The sequence below is a fragment of the Xiphophorus maculatus genome, chromosome 1 (genome assembly GCF_002775205.1).
Source record: "Xiphophorus maculatus strain JP 163 A chromosome 1, X_maculatus-5.0-male, whole genome shotgun sequence".
Lineage (NCBI taxonomy): Eukaryota > Metazoa > Chordata > Actinopteri > Cyprinodontiformes > Poeciliidae > Xiphophorus > Xiphophorus maculatus.
The window spans coordinates 24,568,904-24,591,662 of record NC_036443.1 but is presented as its reverse complement, the minus strand read 5'-3'; the positions used below and the strand labels follow the sequence as shown (position 1 = coordinate 24,591,662).

General features: G+C 37.8%; 1 protein-coding gene across 3 annotated transcripts in view; it reads left to right on the top strand.

Moving 5' to 3' along the window:
* Positions 1–22,438, top strand: part of kdm5c (lysine demethylase 5C) — a 30,347-nt gene extending 7,909 nt beyond the window's left edge. For 2 of the 3 annotated variants that reach the window (XM_014473176.2, XM_023333451.1), the window contains exons 7-29: positions 3,200–3,256; positions 6,534–6,657; positions 7,298–7,560; positions 7,643–7,801; positions 9,177–9,296; positions 9,380–9,538; positions 9,966–10,147; positions 10,254–10,416; positions 10,498–10,617; positions 11,416–11,610; positions 11,691–11,872; positions 12,584–12,708; positions 12,788–12,935; positions 13,022–13,112; positions 14,322–14,704; positions 14,782–14,920; positions 15,483–15,662; positions 16,125–16,253; positions 17,470–18,192; positions 19,594–19,636; positions 19,721–19,920; positions 21,129–21,323; positions 21,402–22,438. In XM_014473176.2, coding sequence (XP_014328662.1) covers positions 3,200–3,256; positions 6,534–6,657; positions 7,298–7,560; positions 7,643–7,801; positions 9,177–9,296; positions 9,380–9,538; positions 9,966–10,147; positions 10,254–10,416; positions 10,498–10,617; positions 11,416–11,610; positions 11,691–11,872; positions 12,584–12,708; positions 12,788–12,935; positions 13,022–13,112; positions 14,322–14,704; positions 14,782–14,920; positions 15,483–15,662; positions 16,125–16,253; positions 17,470–18,192; positions 19,594–19,636; positions 19,721–19,920; positions 21,129–21,323; positions 21,402–21,410 — 4,089 coding nt within the window. In that variant the 3' untranslated portion in view covers positions 21,411–22,438. The remainder of the gene's footprint in view (positions 1–3,199; positions 3,257–6,533; positions 6,658–7,297; positions 7,561–7,642; positions 7,802–9,176; positions 9,297–9,379; positions 9,539–9,965; positions 10,148–10,253; positions 10,417–10,497; positions 10,618–11,415; positions 11,611–11,690; positions 11,873–12,583; positions 12,709–12,787; positions 12,936–13,021; positions 13,113–14,321; positions 14,705–14,781; positions 14,921–15,482; positions 15,663–16,124; positions 16,254–17,469; positions 18,193–19,593; positions 19,637–19,720; positions 19,921–21,128; positions 21,324–21,401) is intronic. The other variant, XM_023333455.1, reaches the window with a different exon arrangement.
* The last annotated feature ends 321 nt before the right edge of the window (positions 22,439–22,759 follow it).

Here is a 22,759-nt window from a genome sequence, read left to right as displayed (position 1 = left end):
TCTGGTTATAACATTCCTATTTTTACATGCATATTTATGTTTCTCCATTTACATTTGTCTCCTTTTTGTTGGTAAATTTTGCAAACTGAATTAAAAGCGATATATGTAGGACAGTGTGTGAGGATGACCATATCCCAAAAATCATGTAATGTTCATTCAGTTAATGGGTTATTCTCTAGTAAAATATCACTGCACCTGTTTGAGTTTGAACATAATATCCAGATATTCTGCTTTCAGTTGTCTGCAGCCTTTTTGTTTTACTAAAGCAACCAAAAATTAGACTGACTTGTCATTGTTACATACCAGCGCATACATTAAATTAGAATAAACATAATCAAAATGTTGTTATATGCATACTCGTTTGGATTTACATGGAGTGTGCCAGATGTATTTTTATTAATTTTGATGATTGGCAGTAGTGTGTTTGTGATTTGTTTTTTTTATACATTTTGAATAGAAACACTGAAAAAGCACAAAAACATTTATAAAACATTACATAGCAGCAAACATCGTCAGTAGAAAAGATTACATAGTTAAATGCTACAAAGGCCTTCAAGTCTGGAATAATTTTACATAAGAAAATTAGCTTGAGGAAAATGAAATGTGTAGTCTGAGATATTTAGCCCTTTAAACCTTTTATAGGCTAGATTTTCCCCATTTAATTTATCTTGAGATGTTCAAATTCTCTTTAAGCACTTTTTCAGTAATTCTCTTCTAAGTAACATTTTTGTTCACTGGATTAACTAATTATTTATTAATATTGCCTTAATTTCAAATTGAAAAATGCATTATTGAAAGGGAAATCAAATGATCTTGTAACTCATTAATTCAAAGTCTTCAAATTATTTGACATTGAATAAAAAAACATTAAACTGGTAAAACTGCGATAATGTGATGTGGTTGAATATTTTGGTTCACCTAAGAACCGAAATCAGTCAAAAACGTTTGTATATTTTTGTTAATTTTGATGATTATGGCCAACTTCAAATAACAACCCTATTCTGTTTGAACAATTGAAACAAAAATGTTTTATTTAAAAAAAATAAAATAAAAAGAAGAAGACAAGAGTGCAGATTGCACAGTTCAAGGTTTCCCCCAGAAAACTTGCTAAGCCCGGTGGTTGGGCGCTCGGCAGTCATTCATCCAGCGGCCCACCGTGTTTTTGAGTTAAAAAAATGCTTAAAGTTGTCAGAAAATTTGAAAATATCAGTTGATAATTATGTGTGATTGGAGGATTAATACCTGAACACCAACCATAAAGTCTTAAAAATGCAAACATTTAAAAAAAGAAACTTGGATAAGCAATGCTTAGCATGGAGGGGGCACAAGTAAAGCCTGGTGGCCCGCCAGACTTATAATACACCGGGGGAAACCTTGCAGTTGTCATATAAACAGCCATGCCACAAATGCTACAAGAAGCTAGCTGATCAGAGAGGCTTTTTCCAGACACACTGATGGAAATTTGAGTGAAAGGAAGAAAAGTTTGGTCAGAAAAAGTTCACTGCAACCGTTTCATTCTTTGCATTGAGCCACTCCCGAACCAGAGACGACGCCAGAAGCATCTCAAAGGGAGAACAGATTGTTGCCCAATGGTGCAGAAATCCTCTCGTGCATTTAGGTTAGAACCCAGGGTGGCAGAAGCTGCTTGAAGTCCAGCCTGACACAGTTAGCGATGATTGAGGATTCATGTCGTTTGCAGAGGAAGGTGCAGCCGTGTACCTGGAAACTTTAAAGCACTTTTTGTTTCCCTCTTTTGCCAAAACGTCCATTTTTTTTTTTCCTCCAGCAGGACAAAACTTCTACCACACTGCCAAAAGGTCCAATACCTGCTTTAATTACCGCTGTGTTAAGATTCCTGTAAAGTGGTCTCAACGTAAACTTTGCAGAGGATCTGTGAACATACAACTGGAAAAAAAATTGAGACCTCAGCACTGAACCCGACTAAAAACCTCCTGGTTATTCCTCCAAACATTGATTTCTGAACTCTTCCTGAGTTAAAACATTAGTATTGTTGTTTCTAAATGAATATTTGCATTATTTGAGGTCTGAAAGCTCTGCATCTTTTTCATTATTTTGACCATTTCACATTTTCTGCAAATAAAAACTAAAATTCTGCTTGGAATTTTGGAGACATGTTGTCAATAGTTCATAGAATAGAAGAACAATGTTTATTTTACTCAAACATTTACCTATAAAAAGTAAAATAGAGAAACTGATCATTTTAAGTGGTCTCAATTTTTTCAGAGCGGTATTTTTCAATGCTATGCTGCACTGATGCAGCAATTAATGCAAAAGGAGCCATAATCATCAAAACAATCAGGAGTAGATGCTCAAAATACATCTCTGTGTAACAAATAAATACACATTTTGAATTAAAACACTAAAATGCATTACATTTTTGATAAAATTACACTTGTATAGTTCAGTGTCAACTTCCCTCCTAAGCTGTTAACTGCACCAAAGTGCTGACAGGATCCATAAAACCACCAGTGGGAAAAAAAACACATAAATTGTTCATTGAAGCAGAGCGGTCTTTCACAATGTGGACATCAGTTTTCCACTGATGATGATTAAATATTTCAGATAAAATATCTCCTGTTAAACTGGGTCTTAGTCCTGATTATAAAAGTCGCTAGTGAAGCTTTAGTTCTCATTCTTTTTCACTGTTGAAAACACTCAGCTGTACTGGACAGATTCAAAGGTTTGGACCCAACAAATTAGTTTCTACATCCTCAGATTTATCTTCTTCATGCTGGCATACTGTTTTATCTTGGTGTGCATGAAAAGCAAGATTGTAAGTAAGCATTTAATTGCAGAACTTAAGACTTTTCAAATATTTAGATTTTTGTCTTAAAAGCTGCCTCATTTAAAATAAATATCTGGATGCAGCTGTTTGTTTGCCTTCCACAAAGAGGAATTTGATCGTATTAAATTGACATTTAGAACAGATTATTACATTTTCTAAAACAAAACTCGATCTTTGGTGGCCTCAGAACATTTTAATCCGTCAAGACTGCAAATGAACAGACAAAAACACTTTAAATGAGGCAACTCTCTCCAGAACATTCTGGTAAAGGAATATAATGTGCAGATGTTGAGAGATGTTTTATTCTGGCTCATCTTTTCCAGACTTTACTCCCTGCCACTTTCCATTTTCCTTGTCTTAGTTTATTGTTGCTGTTATTGTCTCCCCTTGCAGGGTCCAGAGGATCTGGCCCCCCATCCTCTCACCACTGGCTCTCAACTCATCTCTGCGGTACTGCCCCTCTGAGCAAAAGAGCTCACTTTCCGCCCCCTCTTCCCTCCTTTTGCTGTCCCTAACCCACCATACCTAAAAAAAGAAAAAAGTCTCACTTGTTTTAAAGTACTAAAACATTACCATGCAATCAGGAATGGGGTGTCGTTTCAGCACAAAAAGCAGTAATTATTAAAATTGCTGTTATCAGTTTTAGCCTTATTGTGTAAAGATGTATTGCAGAGTTTTCAGGTTTTTACAGATGTTGCCAGCTGTCCCCGAAACCTTTTTTAAGCCTTCTATACATCTATAAAAAACATTGAAACTGCTATAAAAAACTAACTCTTCCAGGGTGTTTTTGACTCGCTTTGCTCTCTTTCTTTCACCCATACTCTCTTTACTAATTCTTGCCTTTAAATGCTTACTTGCTGAGCTGTCCATGTCCTAATTTTTTACATTTCCTTTGATTCGGCCTGCTCTGCTATCACTTCAGACGCCAACACTGTGGCTGCATGGGTTCTCATTTGAGTGCATTTACGTAGACCTAATAAAAATACTTGTTTAATTAACTACAGAGTACGATTTGTGACTAAAAATAGTCAAATTGGTGAAATTTGCTTCTTTTTTTGCTCGTTTTTAGTTAAAGCTAACACTTCTGTGAGTTTGTCCTACATCATCATGCAAATTTTCTTTTGCTTTTTCTGTTTTCGCTTACAAAAGTGTCAATAGTATTAGAAAGTATGAAGCAAAATTGGAGGAATGAAAGAGTTGCAGCTGCATGACTGAAGGACTTGCAACTAGAGATGCACCGATCAGATTTGTGGCAAATTCCTAATCACCAATTTAAAAAGTACTGCTCTGGCTTTTTAAAAAAAAAAAATCAGATTCTGATTGTCATTCAGAGGTATAACTAACTCATAGTGTTATTTATGAGTGTTATTTAGACACTATTACCTTTAAAAGGGTTTAAATAGTATATTTTTGTAAAATGAAAGAAAAGAAAATACTTCAATGTACATTTGTAATATATTTTTTATTCTGTTAAGCACTTCTGGATGGATGCAAACTGCATTTGGTTGCTTTGTACTAGACATGTGCAATGACAATAAAGTTTAATTCAAATCAAAATAACACTTATGGTGTCTAAATAATGCTAATAGTGTTTAAATATCGCTAATAGTGTTATTTCTGTTGAGAATGCGCATTAAGTAGGTACATTGGCCCCAGAGGTGACGTCACACCATGTGCGAGAAAGTGGTCGCCATAAAACAGAATTGTAGTTTTAATTTTTAGATCAAAAACAAAAATAATTGATTTTTTATTATTTTATTTTAAAATTTTTACCTTTTAAATGTGAGTCTTCCAAAAGGCTGCTAATATTTTTAAATCCAATCTGATCAGTGATGGACGGAGTTTGAAATCGTGAACGCTCCTTTTTACGCCTGAAAGTCTCACTTCTTTTAGAAGGTTAACATATTTATGAAGCACATTTAAAATGACATCAAGTTTAACAGCTTAAAACAACAAAAGTTATAAGAATAAACATTATTTTTTGCATTGTCTGAATTTAATCACCTCTCTGAAAATACAAAGAGCGACCTGCGTCTTCTGCTCGGAGTAAGAACCACAACAAAGAGTCCCTTTAACAGTTAGGTTTGATTTATTTCCTCGTCAGTAAAAGTAAATTACATCTTATTGTTTTGAACAAACCAGTCGTTTTCGTCCTGAGTTTCTGCTTGATGCATTTCTACCTGCAATTGCTTTCAGGTGGTTTTGATTCAACCATTTTGGAATCACTTGGAAAAAGAAACATTGTGGAACAGCATCTTTTAGGGCATTATATGTTTGTTTTTCTTTCTATTTTTTGTCATTGATTGCATTTTAACAACATATCAAAGTATTGTGAAAGGCTTTTATTGTGAAACTCTTACCACACAATAGTTTTGAAATTTGCACCCAGTGTTTATTTCAGTGGGTCAGTTTTAGTTGTGGAACCTGTTCAAAATGATGACAGGGTTTGTTGGGTTTTAACTTTTTAAAATGTGTTTTGACTTTTTGCAAGTTTAAACCTGAGTCTGTTAGGTTTTTTTTTAAGTTTCGATAACTTAAAATGGTATTCTTTAAAATACATAAATCCCTCATAGCAGGATTCAGTTCAGTGCAGGTAAGAGAAAAACGTTGGTTACATGAGAAGAGTTCAGAATGTCGTCACACTGAGTGTTTTTCTGTTTTTGTTGTTTTCAAAGTAAGATTTGGTATAAAAATATTAAAAGGGTTGCAAATATTATTTTTTTTTAATACTGATTTTTGTTTTTTTATTAATACCCATTTTTTTTTACATTAATAAAAATGTAAATTATAATTGGAAAACAAATTCTGATTTACAAATTTATTTTTTTTAAAATACAGATTTTTTATTTTTTAACATGTAAATTGTTATGTTAACATTTGTTATTATAATTTAAAAAATTGAATAAGAAAATAAACTTTTTTTAAATAAATGTTTAAAATTAATCTTGATTAATCTAATTTTCTTTTTTTCATAATTTTATTTAGTTTTTCTAGCAAATATTAATTTCTTAATTTCTTCTAGAAAGTTTCTGAGATTTTTTTGTGTGAAAATAATAAGAAGTGGTGAGCACGGTTGACTCTTGACAAGTATTTTTCTCTTAAAGTGTAAACATTGGGGCGTGCTGTGGTGGCACAGGGGGTTAGCATGCAGGGGGTTAGCACGCCCCATGTTTGGAGGCCTTAGTCCTCGACGCGGACGTCGCAGGTTCGACTCCCGGTCCCGGCGACCTTTGTCGCATGTCTTCCCCCTCTCCTCGCCCTCCTTCCTGTCTGCCTATTGTCACAAAAAATATGAGCCACTAGCGCCACAAAAACTCTTCGGAGAGAAAAAAAAGTATAAACATGTACAACTCAAGTCTGTTTTAAACTTTCTATTATTAAACATCTTCTAAAAACTTTATTATTTACATGTTTTAATATTTCATTTATATACTAACAGTATGCAAGAATATGGTGCATGTTGAAACTTCCTCCTCACCATGACTGGTTGCGTCTGCTGGTGGGTTAGTTTTCTAGTGATGGATGCTCCTGTCCTTTTAGTTGCCACTGGGTTAAAGGTTAACATTTCCTTCCTTTGAATCCCTAATCCTTTCTTGTGATGCATTTAGTACGTTTACTTTGTTCTGCACTCGGTGATCACTCGGTTGTTGCTTTGCTTGTGTGTTTGGTGAAGTAGATGCTGCTGTCCGTCCGTGACTTCATAATGAAAGTGTTGTTTTATTCGCAGCCGGAACCAACAGAGGAAGACATAGAGAAGAACCCCGAGCTGAAGAAGCTGCAGATCTATGGAGCCGGACCAAAGATGATGGGACTTGGACTTGTAGCAAGGGACAAGGGCTTCAAGAAAAAAGGTGAATTTAGTGTTACTTGTCATGTTACAAGGAGTTCAGCTTCCATTTACCATATTTTTGCACAATTTGGAATTATGAAAATTATTTGGGTTAATGGAAACACGGCAATTTAGAAAAAACACGTTTTTGTGCTAAGATGAGGTGGTTTTTCAGCTGTATAGAAATGATTGCATTTTTCAAAGCTCAGTTTCTTAGATTAATCACAAAAATGTTTTTCAAAAATAACATTTTTGACTTTCAAAAATTTGTTAGAAAAAATCAGAAATCTTTGGATCAGTATTAATTTTAAAAAAATAATGAACAATTTTAAATGACAATTTAAATTTTTTTGAAATTATAATTTAAATTTTAACATCTTTTTGATATTAATGCAACATTGACAAAGCTTTGCACCCACTGGTAATGAAAACGTCCATTTTAAGGTTTTACTCATGATGCTGCTGCATTCGGTTGTGAGTAGTCAGTTCACTCAAGTGACTCAAATCTTTTTTGTCATACTTAGAAATGTGTATCCAAACTACTTTAGCCAAAAAAAATAGTTCTATGACTTAAATCATAACTTTCTTCCATAATTGAAATCCTCCAGAGTTTGTGATAAGCAGAGTTGAAGAAGTTGTTCTTTTTCTCTCTTCTTTTTCAGATGATCTGCCTCAGACTGTTACCATCAAGGACGCCACACTTCCTGCTTCTAACGATGCTCATGGTGACGCTCCCATCAAACCTGAGCATCTCGACCCAGAAGAGAAGCAAACTGATGAGGGTTCATCCAACCTGCAGCTTCCTCCTCTGACTGTTACAGTCAAAACGGAAGTAAAGAAGGAAGAAGTAAAAGCAGAATACGGAGAGGATGATGGATCCAAAATGACTATGAGGCTGAGACGAAACATTACCAACCCTCAGTGTGTAAGTCCAGGAGTTGTTGCACTTTTAATTTGTTCTGATGTAATGAAATGATAATTGTTTTCTTCTTTTCTTGCTTCCAAAGGTGGATTCTTTTATCTGTCGGATGTGTGGCCGGGGAGATGATGATGAGAAACTCCTGCAGTGCGACAGCTGTGATGAAAACTATCACACGTATTGTCTCCTACCGCCGCTCACCGATCCTCCAAAAAGCAAGTGGCGATGCCCAAAGTGTGTCGCTGAAGTAAGTTGAAAGATTTTTTTTAAAAAGACTCTAAAGCTGCGTTGACACTGCAGTCTGAAGTGAAAGTGGATTTTTTTTTTTTTTTTTTGGACGTTGTCATTCACATTTCCAAATATATGCGACTTGTATGTGATCTCAAGTGAGAACTATAAACGATCTGAAAGTGTCCTGCATGTGCAGTAGAGGGCGCAGTAACGTCACACATCGAGAGCGTGCGAAGAAGAAGTGCTCAGTGTAAACATGGTGGAGCATATCTTACGATTTTGAAGTTGTTGTCCGACTGGAGCCAGAATATTAATATTTTAATCCTCATTATCGTCCGCCATGTTGTTTTTCTTCCCGCTTGGGCGTGTCAGGACGCAGAGTAGTGACATTTGTCGAGCATTAGTGACGTCCAGGTCGGATGGATGCCACCTGGCCGTTAGGTCACATTTGAATCGGATATGTATAGGATATCCAAGCGGCCTGGGTCGCATTCGAAAAAAATCTGACCTGTGTTGTTCACACTGTCATGAGAAGATCAGATACAGGTTGCATTAAGGCAAAAAGCTCAGAATCGGGTCACTTCAGGCTGCAGTGTGAATGCAGCCTTAGTCACTTCAAAGTTTAGTTTTACAGAAGATTTACAGCCGCCTCAGCAGACCAAATTGCTTCATAACAAACACAACATCAAAGGCAGATAGATTATAAAATAGATCATAAAATCAAGTAAAAATAAAGACAAATGGGGCGTGCCGTGGTGGCGTAGGGGATAGCGCGACCCGTATTTGGAGGCCTTCAATCCTCGACGCGGCCGTCGCGGGTTCGGCTCCCGGACCAGACGACATTTGCCGCATGTCTTCCCCCCTCTCCTTCCCTGTTTCCTGTCAGTCTACTATCATATAAGGGACACTAGAGCCCACAAAAGACCCCCTGGAGGGGTAAAAAATAAATAAATAGACAAATATAAATTTGGCAACAATACCAAAAGCTAGTAGTATGAATGAAAACCAACCAATACCTACATTTTAGTTGCAGCATTTTTCTTTCTTCCTTTACCTTTTCTCTTTAACTTGTGTTGAAGACCAGGGAGAGTAGATGAGTTTTTACTCTGGACTTAAACTGACCGACTGACGGAGAGAGCTTTACAGACAGGAGACGTTTCGGGTTTAGAACCACATATCCAAGCAGCCTGGGTCACATTCAAAAGAATCTGCTCTGAGTTCTTCAGACTGTCATGAAAAGACCAGATACAGGTCGCATTAAGGCCATAAAATCAGAATTGGGTCACTTCAGGCTGCAGTGTGAACACAGCCTAATTGATTTCTTTCAGCCAAAAGAGAAACCAGGGTTAATTTTGAGTTTCCTTACTTATCGCATCTTGTCTTTTCCTCAGGAGTGTAAGAAACCGTCGGAAGCCTTTGGCTTTGAGCAAGCAACAAGAGAGTACACTTTGCAGAGTTTTGGAGAAATGGCCGACTCGTTCAAAGCCGATTACTTCAATATGCCTGTTCATGTGAGTTCAGCTGGAAATTACAGGACTCTTTGATGTGAGATTAGAGACAGAGGTTAAGTGTCCAGCGCTCTTGTTTTGTGTAGATGGTTCCTACTGAACTCGTGGAGAGGGAGTTCTGGAGGTTAGTCAGCAGTATTGAAGAAGACGTGACTGTCGAATATGGAGCAGACATTCACTCCAAAGAGTTTGGGAGTGGCTTTCCTATGAATAACGGGAAGAAGGAGCTCACGAAAGAAGAGGAGGTATGCTGATAGTTTTCTCTTCTTAGCTCATCGGTTGTTAATGGCTTTCCTGTGTCACTCTGGTACATTTTGATAAAAATTAGCCTCTTTTGTTTTGTTTATATAAGATAATGCTTTATTTATCAATTTTGTTGAAAATTTTGTTTTTCCCAGCATAGCACACAATAAAAATTAAAATATGTAAATAAATAACAAATAAATAAAGTAATAATAAACATACAACAAATAACAATGGGTAGTGACAGTCTAACGTTCTGTTATAAATTGTATATAACTGTAACGTTATATGTTGGTAAATACAGATGAAAATATTAAATTATATTTTGCATATTCTCCATGAATGATGTTTGTAGCCTGAATTATTCAAATTAATTGATAACGAAATGCTTTTCAGTGAAACTGAGCCGTTTTTGTCTCTGTTGGGCAGGAGTACGCGCGCTCTGGCTGGAACCTAAACGTGATGCCTGTTCTGGAGCAGTCGCTCCTCTGCCATATTAATGGGGACATCTCTGGGATGAAGGTGCCTTGGCTTTACGTGGGCATGGTGTTTTCAACATTCTGCTGGCACATTGAGGATCACTGGAGCTACTCCATCAACTACCTGCACTGGTACTTCACCTTCATCGCCTCTGTCTGTGTTCCTGTGTGAGCATGAATGCAGTAGTAAAGTGTTTAAGTGAAGCTTGAGGCTCCGTTTTCCTCCCTTAACCTCCAGGGGTGAACCCAAGACTTGGTATGGAGTTCCCTCTGCGGCAGCTGAACAGCTTGAAGATGTTATGAAGAAGCTGACTCCAGAGCTATTTGAGTACCAACCCGACCTCCTGCACCAGCTCGTCACCATCATGAACCCCAATATCCTCATGGCTCATGGGGTACCGGTCAGTACCACATCAGCGACAGCTCAGAGACGAGCCGCTCTGTGGAGCTTCTCCAGTTAACTTCCTGTTTCCAAACTCTAGGTGGTACGCACTAACCAGTGTGCCGGCGAGTTTGTGATCACATTTCCTAGAGCCTACCACAGTGGCTTCAATCAGGGATATAACTTTGCTGAAGCAGTCAACTTCTGCACTGCAGATTGGGTACGTTTTTCTCACTTTGGTCTAATTTGTAGAGTCACAATAAGAAATAAATCAATTGCATGATAAATTAAAACAAGCTCAGTAATTTCCATGTATTCACTAATTTTATTTCAAACAGGCATAAAGTCAAAAATGATCATGCCCAATTGACGTGCAATTTTACATTATTTGTTCAAAAAGGAGCAGATAGAAGGTCTTCTGATTTCCTGCTCCTCTCGTACTCGACTTATAAACATTTAAATCTGTAAACATCAAATACACTTAAACTATTTCCATGTTGTGTGACACTTAAAATCCACTTTCTCATCCTTAAATGTACAATTATTTTATACCTTTTTAAAATTATCAATAGCATTTTTGGTCTTTTTTGAGACAACATATTTCCCAGTAAGCTCCTTTTTAACCTGGTTAAATTTTGCATTATTTGCAGTTTTATCTTCTCTCTCTGTTTCTACCAAAAACTGGATGACAGAAGTCCTCAGTCTGATGCTTTGGTAAAATTATTTGAAGGGCAATTTTGTTTACAAACTTCAGAAACAAGAAATAAAATTAATTGTTTTTTTATTTATCTATTTATTTTTGGATGTTTAAAATGTTTTTCAGTTTCAGTGTTAAATGTTCATTAGTTTGAAATTTACTGACATTTAAGAACGTGTTATTGTTTGTATCACTTGATAATAATCTCAAAGCAACAATAAATTCTGTAGTTTATCATCCAGCTAAATTTATTATTGATACAGGCCTAATTTGCAGCTCTACTTACACGATACTAAGGAGTTTATGTGTTTGTATTTGCAGCTCCCTGCTGGTCGACACTGTATTGAGCATTACCGCCGCCTGAGGAGGTATTGTGTGTTTTCTCACGAGGAGCTCACCTGTAAAATGGCTGCATGTCCAGAGAAACTGGACCTTAACCTGGCTGCAGCTACGCATCGGGAGATGTTCATCATCGTTCAAGAGGAGAGAAAACTGCGCAAGAATCTGATGGAAAGGGTGAGGCGCAGAAGTGAATGGTGATGTTTATCTGGAGGTAGACCGTAGCTGACGTTGTGAGGATTTGTCTGCATTTGCAGGGCATCACGGAAGCAGAGCGAGAGGCTTTTGAGCTGCTGCCTGATGATGAGAGACAGTGTGATAAATGTAAGACGACGTGCTTCCTCTCCGCTCTGGCCTGCTCCAACTGTCCCGAACGACTCGTGTGTCTCTATCACACTCAGGATCTGTGCAACTGCCCCACCGAAAAGCTCTACCTCAGGTATAACCTTTGAAAATTAAGTAAAAATAATGGTGAAACCAATGTGAAAACTAATGAACAGACACTAAAACAATGGTGTGAAGTGGTCACACTTTCCAAAAGCCGTTAACTGACAATTGTAATTAGACTTGGACGGAAATGATTAATCATGAAATAATACTCAACTGATTTAGTAATTGATTAATCGTTAACTGGATTATACAAAAAAACGCAGTTTTCTGAAAGGACAACATATTCAGAGCCGATATTTAAACTAAAACTGTAGAAAAAATTACATTTTGCTTATAAAATAAAAAAAAACACTTTAGAAAGAGAAGTTATTTCTACCCATAACAAAACAATTGATTTCTGAAACAACTAGTTGCAGCCCAAGAATAATGTTGTTTGTGGCTAATGTTGTAACAAACCGAGACAATGAAGGCTTGAATATTGTTTTCTAGGTACTTAAAAGAAAGATAAATTGATCTTTGGCAATTTGGTGCAGCTGAAAGAACATCTTAGTTCTACTTATCTTGTAGAGTGTAAGCAGAAGCTGCAGTCAGAGAGGAAAAAGTAAATAAGTTGGGTTATCATTAACATAACAATGAAGGAAAATATATAGGACTGAGTATAGAGCCTTGAGGTACACCACAGCAAGTCCCCTCTTTAATTTTTCTGGAGCCACATTTCCCTGTCCAGCCTTTACTCACGGTTTTGGTTTTTACCCTGCAGGTACAGATACACCCTAGATGAGTTGCTGGCCATGCTCCATCGATTAAAGGTTAGGTCGGAGTCCTTTGATTCGTGGGCCAACAGAGTAAAAGAGGCACTTGAACAGGAGGAAGGACACAAAATAGGTAGAAAATCCTCCTAAATGACAAACTAAAACTGGAAGAGAGAAGTTGATCTTTACGTTAAGTGAAATTTTATTTGCAGAAATTCTTGACTTGGAGAAGTTGAAGACGGAAGCAGCAGAGAAACGGTTTCCCGACAACGAGCTTCTCAGGAAACTCAACGCTGTTTTCAAAGACATCGCGTTCTGCCATCAGAAGAGTGCCGAGCTCCTCAGCAACACAAAGACTGGGTGAGATGATTCACAAGCTTCACCTCTTACATTAGCAGCTTGTTTTTATTCAGACTTATAGAAACTTTCATGTTGTTTCCTTTCAGTGATGATAGGATGACTTTGGCTGAGCTGAAGTCCCTGGTTGAGAAAATGCAAAACTTACCATGTGTGATTAAACACTTAAAGGAAGTGCAGGTAAGAAACATGTCGAATAATGTTGCAGTAAATCACGTGTCAAGCTGGAGGCCTGAGGGCCAAAAGTGGCCCAACATAGGCTGTTTATGTGGCCCTCCAGACTCCACAGGAACGCATGAAAAGAATCTTTAAAGATAATATTTTATCAGTCAAATCAAAGCAGAATAATAATTCAAAAGTGACTGAATTATTCGTTTAGTTGAATCTTCTAATGTATTTCTAAAATTGCATTAAAAAAGACATAATTAGTTAAATAAAAACTGCAGAATGTGAAATTTTTTATCTGATTAATTGTCATAATAATCGATTAATCGTCAGAACGATAGAATAGTCTATTCATAAAATGATCATTAGTTGCTGCCCTATTTTAGACCAAGTGCAAGAGATGAAGATGATGCTGTTTTTAATAGTTGTAACAAACCTAGAGTTGTTTTTAGGTCCTTTGAATAAAGATTTAGCAATTTGATGTAATTGAAAAAACATCTTAATTGTATTTATTTGCTTTTCTAATCGAAGGGTCTGAGTTAAATCATCCATAGGAGTCAGACCAGTCTTTGAGATCTTGTACAGTGTTAGCGGAGGCTGCAGCCAGCCAGTTTTTATCTGCACATTGCCAGATTACATCAATCAGTCCTTCCAGGGTTTTTTTCTGCAATTTCATGATCCCAGAAATTCATTCAAAATCATCAGATTCTTACACTTTTTCACACTAATGCCTAATTGGGAGTTTATTTAAAATTTTCTGCCAAAATAGTCAAAAACACCTGCAGGTGGCAGTATTTCCTACTCCTACGATTACTTCTGCCTCAGCGTTACTTAGCCTGTGATCGATGCGGCACATTTACTGTTAAACATAAACTAAAATGTTACAAAGTTGCTTGCAAATATTTGTAAATTATATCTACAAAATAAGTTATTTTGTTTGCAAAAATATTATAAAAACAATTGATGAATGAGGAAATTGCTACATATTTAATTTAAAGAAGTACTCATCGAATGCTCAGATGGCTACTTATTAATATTTTAACAGTTTAATAGGTTTTATCAGTACATTGTGGTACAACCGGCTCTTTAAGAACATTCATGATCTAAATGTGGCTCAAAATGAAAATAAAATGCCGTAAATAAACAACCCAACGTGATCAAACTGTAGGAAGGTGTCTCATGAATTTGTCTAAAATTCTTCCTTTCAATGTTTACTTTTTCAAGGTGGTTTTGCAAACAGTTGAGGATTTCCGAAAACAGGCCCAAGTCCTGGTCAACAACAAGGACTGGAGGAAAGAGTCGCCGCCTCCTGAGCAGCTGCAGAGTCTGCTGGAGGACGGGGGCAAGCTGCCCGTCGTGGTGCCCGAGTGTAATTTACTCCAGGGCCTAAAGGCGCAGGGCCACTGGCTGGAGGAGGTGAGGCACACGCTGGGCACAGGAGGAGGGGAGAAGCACGAGGTGACGCTGGAGGTGCTGAGGAACCTCATGGAGGCAGGCTGCAACGTGGCTCAGAGCGTATCCGTGGAGACGGCCATGGCGGAGCTTCAGGAGCTGCTCACCATCGCCGAGCGCTGGGAGGAGAAGGCACAGATCTGCCTGGAACAGAGGTAACAACACTCAATTCATTTGGTAGCTGTGATGACGATGTAGAGATGTCAGATGATCTTTTGTTTCGCTCCTGCAGGCAGAAGCATCCTCTCTCCACCCTGGAGGCGATCGTGAACGAGGCTCAGCTTATTCCCGTCAAGCTGCCCAACATCGAGGCTCTGCGGGGCTGCCTGACGCGCGCGCAGGCCTGGGTCACAGACCTGGAGGAAATCCAGGTACGAAGAAATCCAAGCAACACAGTTTATGCAAAATACAGGAGCAGGACCTCTTCGGCATTCCAAACACACAAACCCAAGCAGTTTTAGTTTATACTGCAGATATCTTCACACATAAAATAAGTCAGGGCAACTTTATTTATGTTGCACCTTTCAGCCTGAGACTATTGATCCAAAAGGGAAAATAGATCAAATGAGATTTTTCTAATATAATTTTAGTAATTTGTTTCAGGAATCTTGCTATATATTTTTTTGTTTATCAGGAGATTATAGATTTATCTACATTACATACATTTAGCAAAACTTGCATAACTTCTGAAATTTATTTTTCTTAATGACCATAAACCAACATACAGACATACCAAAGAAAGGGAAATTTATATATATATATATATATATATATATATATATATATATATATATATATATAAGGAGATGGCATTAGGGAGCTAAATGGTAATAGTATTTTAGTATTTTTGCTGTTTCTTTCATGTTTATGCTCTAAACCATATAACATGTTCAGAAGAAATGAATGAATAAAGTCATTAATGTGACGTTGCAGAACGGGGAGCATTACCCATGTCTGGACGACCTGGAGGGCCTGGTGGCGATTGGGAGGGACTTACCGGTCTTAATGGAGGAGCTGAGGCAGCTGGAGCTGCAGGTGACCAGCGCTCACTCCTGGAGGGACAAGGCCACCAAAACCTTCCTGAAGAAAAGCAGTCAGCACAGTTTACTGGAGGTGAGCCTCAAACAAAACAGAGATGGAAAACTCAGAACAACTTCAGTTAGCCTTCCTGTTATCTGCTGAAAGCTTTGTTTTCTAACAGTCTGGATTAACTGTTTTATATATATGCATATAAAAACTAAGAGCCCACTGCACTGAACCCCATTGAAAACCTCCTAGTTATTCCACCAAATAAATACTTTATTGATCCCAAAGGGAAATCATATGTTGTTATAACTCATTAATTCAGATTCTTCAGAGTTACTGTAGATGGTGATGGCTGTTGGCAGGAATGATCTCTTGTAGCAGTCTGTATTTTAATAATATCATTAATTAAAATTAATTACATTATTTTAATTATATAATTAAAATTAACATTTGAATTATATACTTCTCAGTTCCAGGTTTATTGTGTTTTTTGCACCTTGTCAAACTGCTGTGAACGTTAAACTGTGACCCGTCCTTCGCCTGCTGCAGGTTTTGTGTCCGTGTGTGAAAAGGAGAGAGCGGCGGACTGAGCCGGAGCCGCTGGACGAAACTCTGGACGACTCTGATTCCAACACTTTGGGTCTCTCTGCTCAGGCGCTGAGGGACCCGGCAGCTATCGTAAGAATCCTGAACCCCAATCTCCAGGGCAGGGGTGTCCGACCTTTGGCCCTTTCACTGATTTTTGCAATTCAAGAATGATAAAAAATTTAGGCGTTTCAGCGCAACTAGTTGGTGCAGACGGAGAATTTGTTTTTCATTCGTAGTCTGGGTAAAATTATCATCAACATAATGGAAAATTATAAATATTTGTCTCTTCATAACCAAGCTTTTGGAAAAATTAAACGTCTTTTCAAAGACTTTTATTTAAAGTCGGCTTTGCTTCACCCAAACCAGATTTTATTTTATTTGTTAAACTTGGCAAAACATAGAACATATTTTGAAAGAAAGTGACTCGAATCCTGTTTTTATAACTGAGGATTAATTTGTTGAATTGAGTTGAGAACGAAATGTTTTATAAGTTTTAGATCTCCAAAGAATAAGACATCATTTCCTAGTTAATTTATTTGCTTGGTTATTATATTGCTATTAAAATGCTGCATGTTTAGTCTATTGTTCTGCAAGCAAAAACAACAAAAAATGTTTAAAATTATAACTTTTCTGATTATTATTTTTATTTTTAAAATTCACAAAGTCTTAAAGTGTTTTGGTCTGGTTTCTAGTGTAAATATCTTCACTTGAAACAAGACAAAACTAACTTACACACAACTTTTCAGGGAGATATAGGAGCTTATTTTAAGTGAATAATTTCTTAATATTGATGAAAAAGTTCTAGTTCCACTGGCAGATTATTTCATGATCTGGGCACTGCACCGTTACCTAGCAACCTCAGCCAAGCCCAGCCCGTCACCTAGCAACCCAGTTCTAGTTCCACTGGAACTGGGTTGATTATTTCGCAGATTATTTCGCTTATAAAAATCTATTTTTCCCGTTATAAGCAACAGTTTTATCAATATTGTGGAATTTATTTATTTAAAACAAGCTCCTGTATTTTGCTGATAAGTTACTTGTAAGTTAGTTTTGTTTTATTTAAAGTTTACTAAGATATTTGCGCTGGAAACTAGACCAAAAACAGTTGGTAAAATTTAGTACTTTTGCATTGCAAGTCCTTTTAACTTGACAATTTTGTCCCACATGACAAAGCCTTTGAACACCCCTGCTCTAAAGAACACAAACGACTCTTTTTCTTTCTCTCTTGTTTTCTTTGTAGATTTGTGTTTTACGCCTCACTAGCTCCAGATACGTTTGCGTGATTGTGCCGGTGTTTCGTTTCCAGGTTTTGGCTTTCAAGGAAGGGGAGCACCAGGAGAAGGAGGCGTTGCTGAGGCTGCAGAAACTGAACTTGTGTAAATCTGGACTCAGCTCGGCGAGCTGTAAGGAAAACGGGCGCTGGGACGAGACCATGGACACGGACACGTCTTACCGTTCTGAGGACTCTGTGAAGGAGACCAGAAACGGCAGCCGCAGCGCCACCGCTCAGTCGGTGTGCGTGTGCGCCGGGCCGCCGCGTGCGCCTCAGCTCCGCTGCTATCTGTGCAAGGACTGGTTCCACGGCGGCTGCGTTTCGTTCCCCTCCCTCCTGCCGCCCTCCAGCCCACAAAGCAACCGTCTCTGCTGGTGGGACTGGGACACCCGCTTTTTGTGCCCTCAGTGTCAGCGGTCGCGCCGCCCTCGTTTGGCCACCATCTTGGCGTTGCTGGTGGCGCTCCAGCGGTTACCCGTGCGCCTGCCGGAAGGAGAGGCTTTGCAGTGTCTGACGGAGCGAGCCATCACCTGGCAGGGCCGGGCCAAGGAGGCGCTGGAGATGCCGGAGCTGCAGCGAGCGCTTCAGGAGCTGCAGGAACTCGCAGAGAAAGAGGAGCAGAAGGAGAAAGACGCAGAAGGGAACTCGGTTATCGTCTTATCAGACTCTGAGGGAGGAGAAGGAGAGGACGGCGTTATCGACTTAACGGAGGACAGTTCACCCATAAAGAAGACAAAGGAACTCGATGCTTCACAGGTAAGTTATGTTTTTCAGATTGTTATTGTTTTCATCAAATCTTAACGTTGGAACTCGGGCTTTAATGATTCATCAAATGATTCGAGTCATTTGATTTTTAAAATTCCCAGAGGCTTTGTTAAGTTACCTTTTAGTACCAGACGCAGTTTTCTGGCCAATCGCCGATTACAATCTTTAAAAAACCTGACCTGCCAAATCCGATTTTGTCCGATATCAATTTTTTATCTGAAATGTTGATCACAGATCACCCGAAATTAAGAATGTTTGAGCCAGTAAAATTGTTGCACCCTTACTTTTTAGTGCACTGTGTTAATTTTCTTTACTGTATACAGCAAGAAGGTGTTGATCAGGTTACCTTGATTGGTCTTGCATGCCAGAATTAAACACATCAGTTAAATTACTTAAATATATAAAAAATATGTATTTAAATCCATTGGCTCAACTTATTGTAACCATGTTGGTCTTATAATTAAAGGGATTAAAAATGTCTTTGAAGTCTTGAATTTAAATTATTGCAGAAATACTTTAGTAAACAAAGTGTTTCCTAACTTTGTTAGTAAACACTTTACTAAAATAAAGATTTTATTTTTTGTATTTCGACTTGTCAGAGGTTAACAGTGAGCAAAATAAACCTGATAAATTATTTTAAACTGCTGCTAGTTTGAAATATTTCCAGACCTCTTTCTGCTTTCTGCAGGATTATTAGTGTAACTTTCCTGTTTTTAGCTTTTATTTTTATAATCTGGTTCCTGCTTGTTGTTCAAGAAGAATAATGATGTGGGGAGGGGGTGACAGAAAAAACGTAAGAGATATCCATTTTATAAATTATTAAAACTAGGTTAGAATAGTTTTTTCTGTTTAAGTTTTAAAAGTTAGCAACATTTTTCATTCAATTCTTTTTTTCATACTTATAACTTGAGACTAACAATAATTCAGTTGAATTGTGTTTTAAGGAATAAAATTTCTCGTTAATTGTCCTGCGGTCGTAGCAGGAGGGTTAATGAGACATTTGACAGCAAAGACCGAGTGGGAGGAGGTGTCCCATCAGACAGTCAGTTCCCGAAACCACACAGACAAAAAAAACACATTTGTAAAGGCGCACACAGGGTCAGTTCCAGGCTCCCAGACTGCATCCAGAGTGAAAGGCTCATCATCTTTTAAGATGACAAGAGGGTTAAAAAGAACTAAACTATTTATTTATCATTTTCTCATGTATTTATTTTACTTAAGCAGCTACTATAGAACAGGATATTTCTTTTAATTCAATTAATTGTCAAAATAAACAGTAGATTACTGAAATAATTGTTTACAACAACTCTAGTTGTAGCAAAACCTGAGCTTTGTCACATCTTCTGTAAACGGGTCAAACTTTTAAATATCTGTCCTGTCTCTGTTTGGCAGGCTGAGTGTCAAAATGGCATCAGCAAGAAGTCAAATGTTACAGGTAGGACGCTCTGCTGGTTTCTTCCTACGGACCGCATCCTGCTGAAGGAACGTTTTTAATGCTGCCCTCTCGTTTTGCTCCCAGGCGTGGAGTCTCTGCTGCCCCTGCTGCCTCTGCTGAAAGGCCGAGTGGTGACGCTGTCCCCCGGCGCCAGGGAGCAGCTGGAGAAGCTGCAGCTGGAAGGAGACCTGCTGGAGGTCACCTTGGACCAGACGTACACCATCCACAGAGTCCTGCAGGCCGCCTCCGACCCTCCCAGAGAAACTCTGCAGACGCTCATTCAGGTCAGGCACAGACATACAGCAAAACATTCTAATGAAATCTAACAAAGACGTTTCAGTCAAACCTACGGATGTACAACATAGAGTGTAAACGTACTGACGAAAAGGTGAGACGTATTAAAACTAAAGATACACTTTAGGCTTTCAGCAAAGGTTTCTGTTTTTATATTCAGATGCTTTATTTATGTATAACTCGTTAAACTCACAGAAAAATCTTAAAATCGTATCCTTAACTTTTTTAATTTCAGGAACACACCATTAAAAAGTGAGTTATTAATGAGGATGGCTTAAAAACTGTAATTTTAATGGTTGACTAGAACCCAAAACTTACTGTGTAACGTAATAAGGTTCTAAAATCTGGTTACCTTGATTTTTAAAAGCACTGAACAATGCCAGAGTAAGAAAGCGTCAACATAATTTAAATAACTTAAATATATGAACAAAAATATTGTTTTAATTCATGTTGGTCTTAAATGTAAAGAGTTTTAAAATTGCATAACAGAAACCCTTTAATAAACAAAAGATAGATTTTTTCAGTGTTTTGATTTGTCTGCTACCAATCAGAGGTGATCAGTGAAAATGTGATTTTGATAACTGAACGGAGGTTTAAATCCATAACTTATCTGGAGAACAGTATCTGCGTTTCCATTACAAATGTGCACAAAACATTGTCAATATTCCACTAATATGAAACAAAAACACAATTTTGTAATTGTGGTGTTTCCATTAAGTAATAAATGCAATTAAAATCACACATGAATAGGTTTAACTGATAAAAAACATGCCACTCCGTCATGTTCCTACCACTTCCTGTTGTTGTCCACTTTGTGGTTTCCACCAGAAGCAACATCCTGTAGTAGATCATCTGACTCTGTTGAAGCGAAGAAAGTATTTTTCATTTGCAGTTTAGAATACAACAAAAAACAAAACCACCTCATCCTCGTGCCAAAGCTTTTCACCTAAAAATTGGGGTTTTTTTTCCCAAAATTGCTGTGTTTCTATTGAGCAAATTTATTTTCAAAATGTCTAATTGTGCAATTGTATGGTCAGTGTTAACGCAACTAGTGATGATGCAGTATTTCCGGGTTAATTATTTTTTATCTGATGATCAAAATGAATTAAGGACGAAGCAAAATTAAAGAATCTGGCTCCAGGTGTTTTTATGAAACGCTCTGGCAACTGAATTAGTAACATTTTTACTCTCTCAAAAGATCGAGCTTGAGGAGCAGAGGGGGGCGAGGACGAGCCGCGGACGACCCAAGGACAAAAGGAAGAGAAAGGGTCACCGAGGCAGCAGCGCGGACGCAGCAGGGCATCAACCCCAGGACGCCTCCCAGTCGAAGAAAACCTGCCCTCTGAAAAACAGCCCAACTCGTCCTCACTCAAACGTCGAAATCCATCCAGAGGTAACGCTTTGGTTCTCAGAAATACCTCTAGATGGCTCCTGATTTTATCAAAACGTAATTGTGTTTCTGTTTGCTCAGATTTTGTGATGCGGCCAACATGGGAGCTGCGTGCAAAAACATCTGTCCAGGAAATAGAACTCTCCGTGCCAGAAACAGTGTCAAGTTATAGAGAGATGCAGGACATCCCCCCGTCCCCGTTTCCACTTTCTCCTCCTCCATTTACCCTGACGCCGCTTCATCCCTCACTCATGTGGTCAGACACTAACAGAGAAATGACTCTTCTTCTGCACTCCACCTTCGCATTGATAACTCAGCAGTATCTCTCATTTTCATTATTATTATTTCGTCACATACTCTTACCCGAACATTTCTGTCCAGACTGTTGAACCGATGCGAGACTTGCCGTTAAAGCAGCTTCTTTGTTTTCAAGTTCTCCGAGGTCAGTCGGTTGCGTTTAGCAACTCCCCACGTTGCTAAGCGCTTGTTCAGTCTCAGGACCAACAGCATCACTTTCACTTCCTTTGAGCGCTCATGTTGACCTTGGATAAGCTAATTTAAACTGTTTTTTGGGCCTGAATCCTGACGCTGAGTGCAGGATTTAAGACTGCTGACCTGAGACAAACGGCACCATGGTTACACATTCTTTTTTTTTTTTTAGTTGTATTTAACCTTGTGTTTGAAGCTGTTCCTAGGAGATGTGCATTTTCAACACCCTGAGTAAATTTTGGGAAGTGTTTTAAAAACAGGCATTAATGTTTTTGGTGCTACTTTTCCAGAATAAATATATATGTACCTCTTGGCTTTATCTTTCCATCCTTACCTTCTGCTCAATGCTTTGTTTTTGTAGATGCCATCCTTTTTGACTCCATGATGTATTCCTCTCAGTCTGATCCACCACCTCATTATTTTCACTTTGCAAAATAAGGTTACCTAAGTGTAACTCACCTGGTCTCAATTTGTTTTGTTTGAGCTCAAATGACTATATTATTATTATTATTGTTGATATTGGAGACACAAAGTTGTCGTGAGTTTGTGTATAAACTTTTCATTTTACTGTTGCCTTTGTTTCTTTTCACTCTTGTTAGGATAAAATAAAAGTTTAGAATTGTTTAGGACTTCGGGTCTCCTTATTTCTAACATCAACAGGACAATTTATTGGATGTGGGCGATATGGCTTAAAAATAAAATGATATAACTTTTAATACCACTGTACAGTATTAGAGGCACTTTAAATGGGAAAAGAAAATCAAGAGTAAATTTTCACCAAAAATAACTTATAAATTGTCTAGAAAAAAACAAGAACATTTCTGAGTTTCCAGTCAAACATTTCGACTTTTCAAACTTAGACATTTTCTAGGAATAAAGCAATTTTCTGAGATTAATTTTGATTTTTTTTTCCTAGCAACTTTTAAACTTTTGGAGATCAAAATTATCTT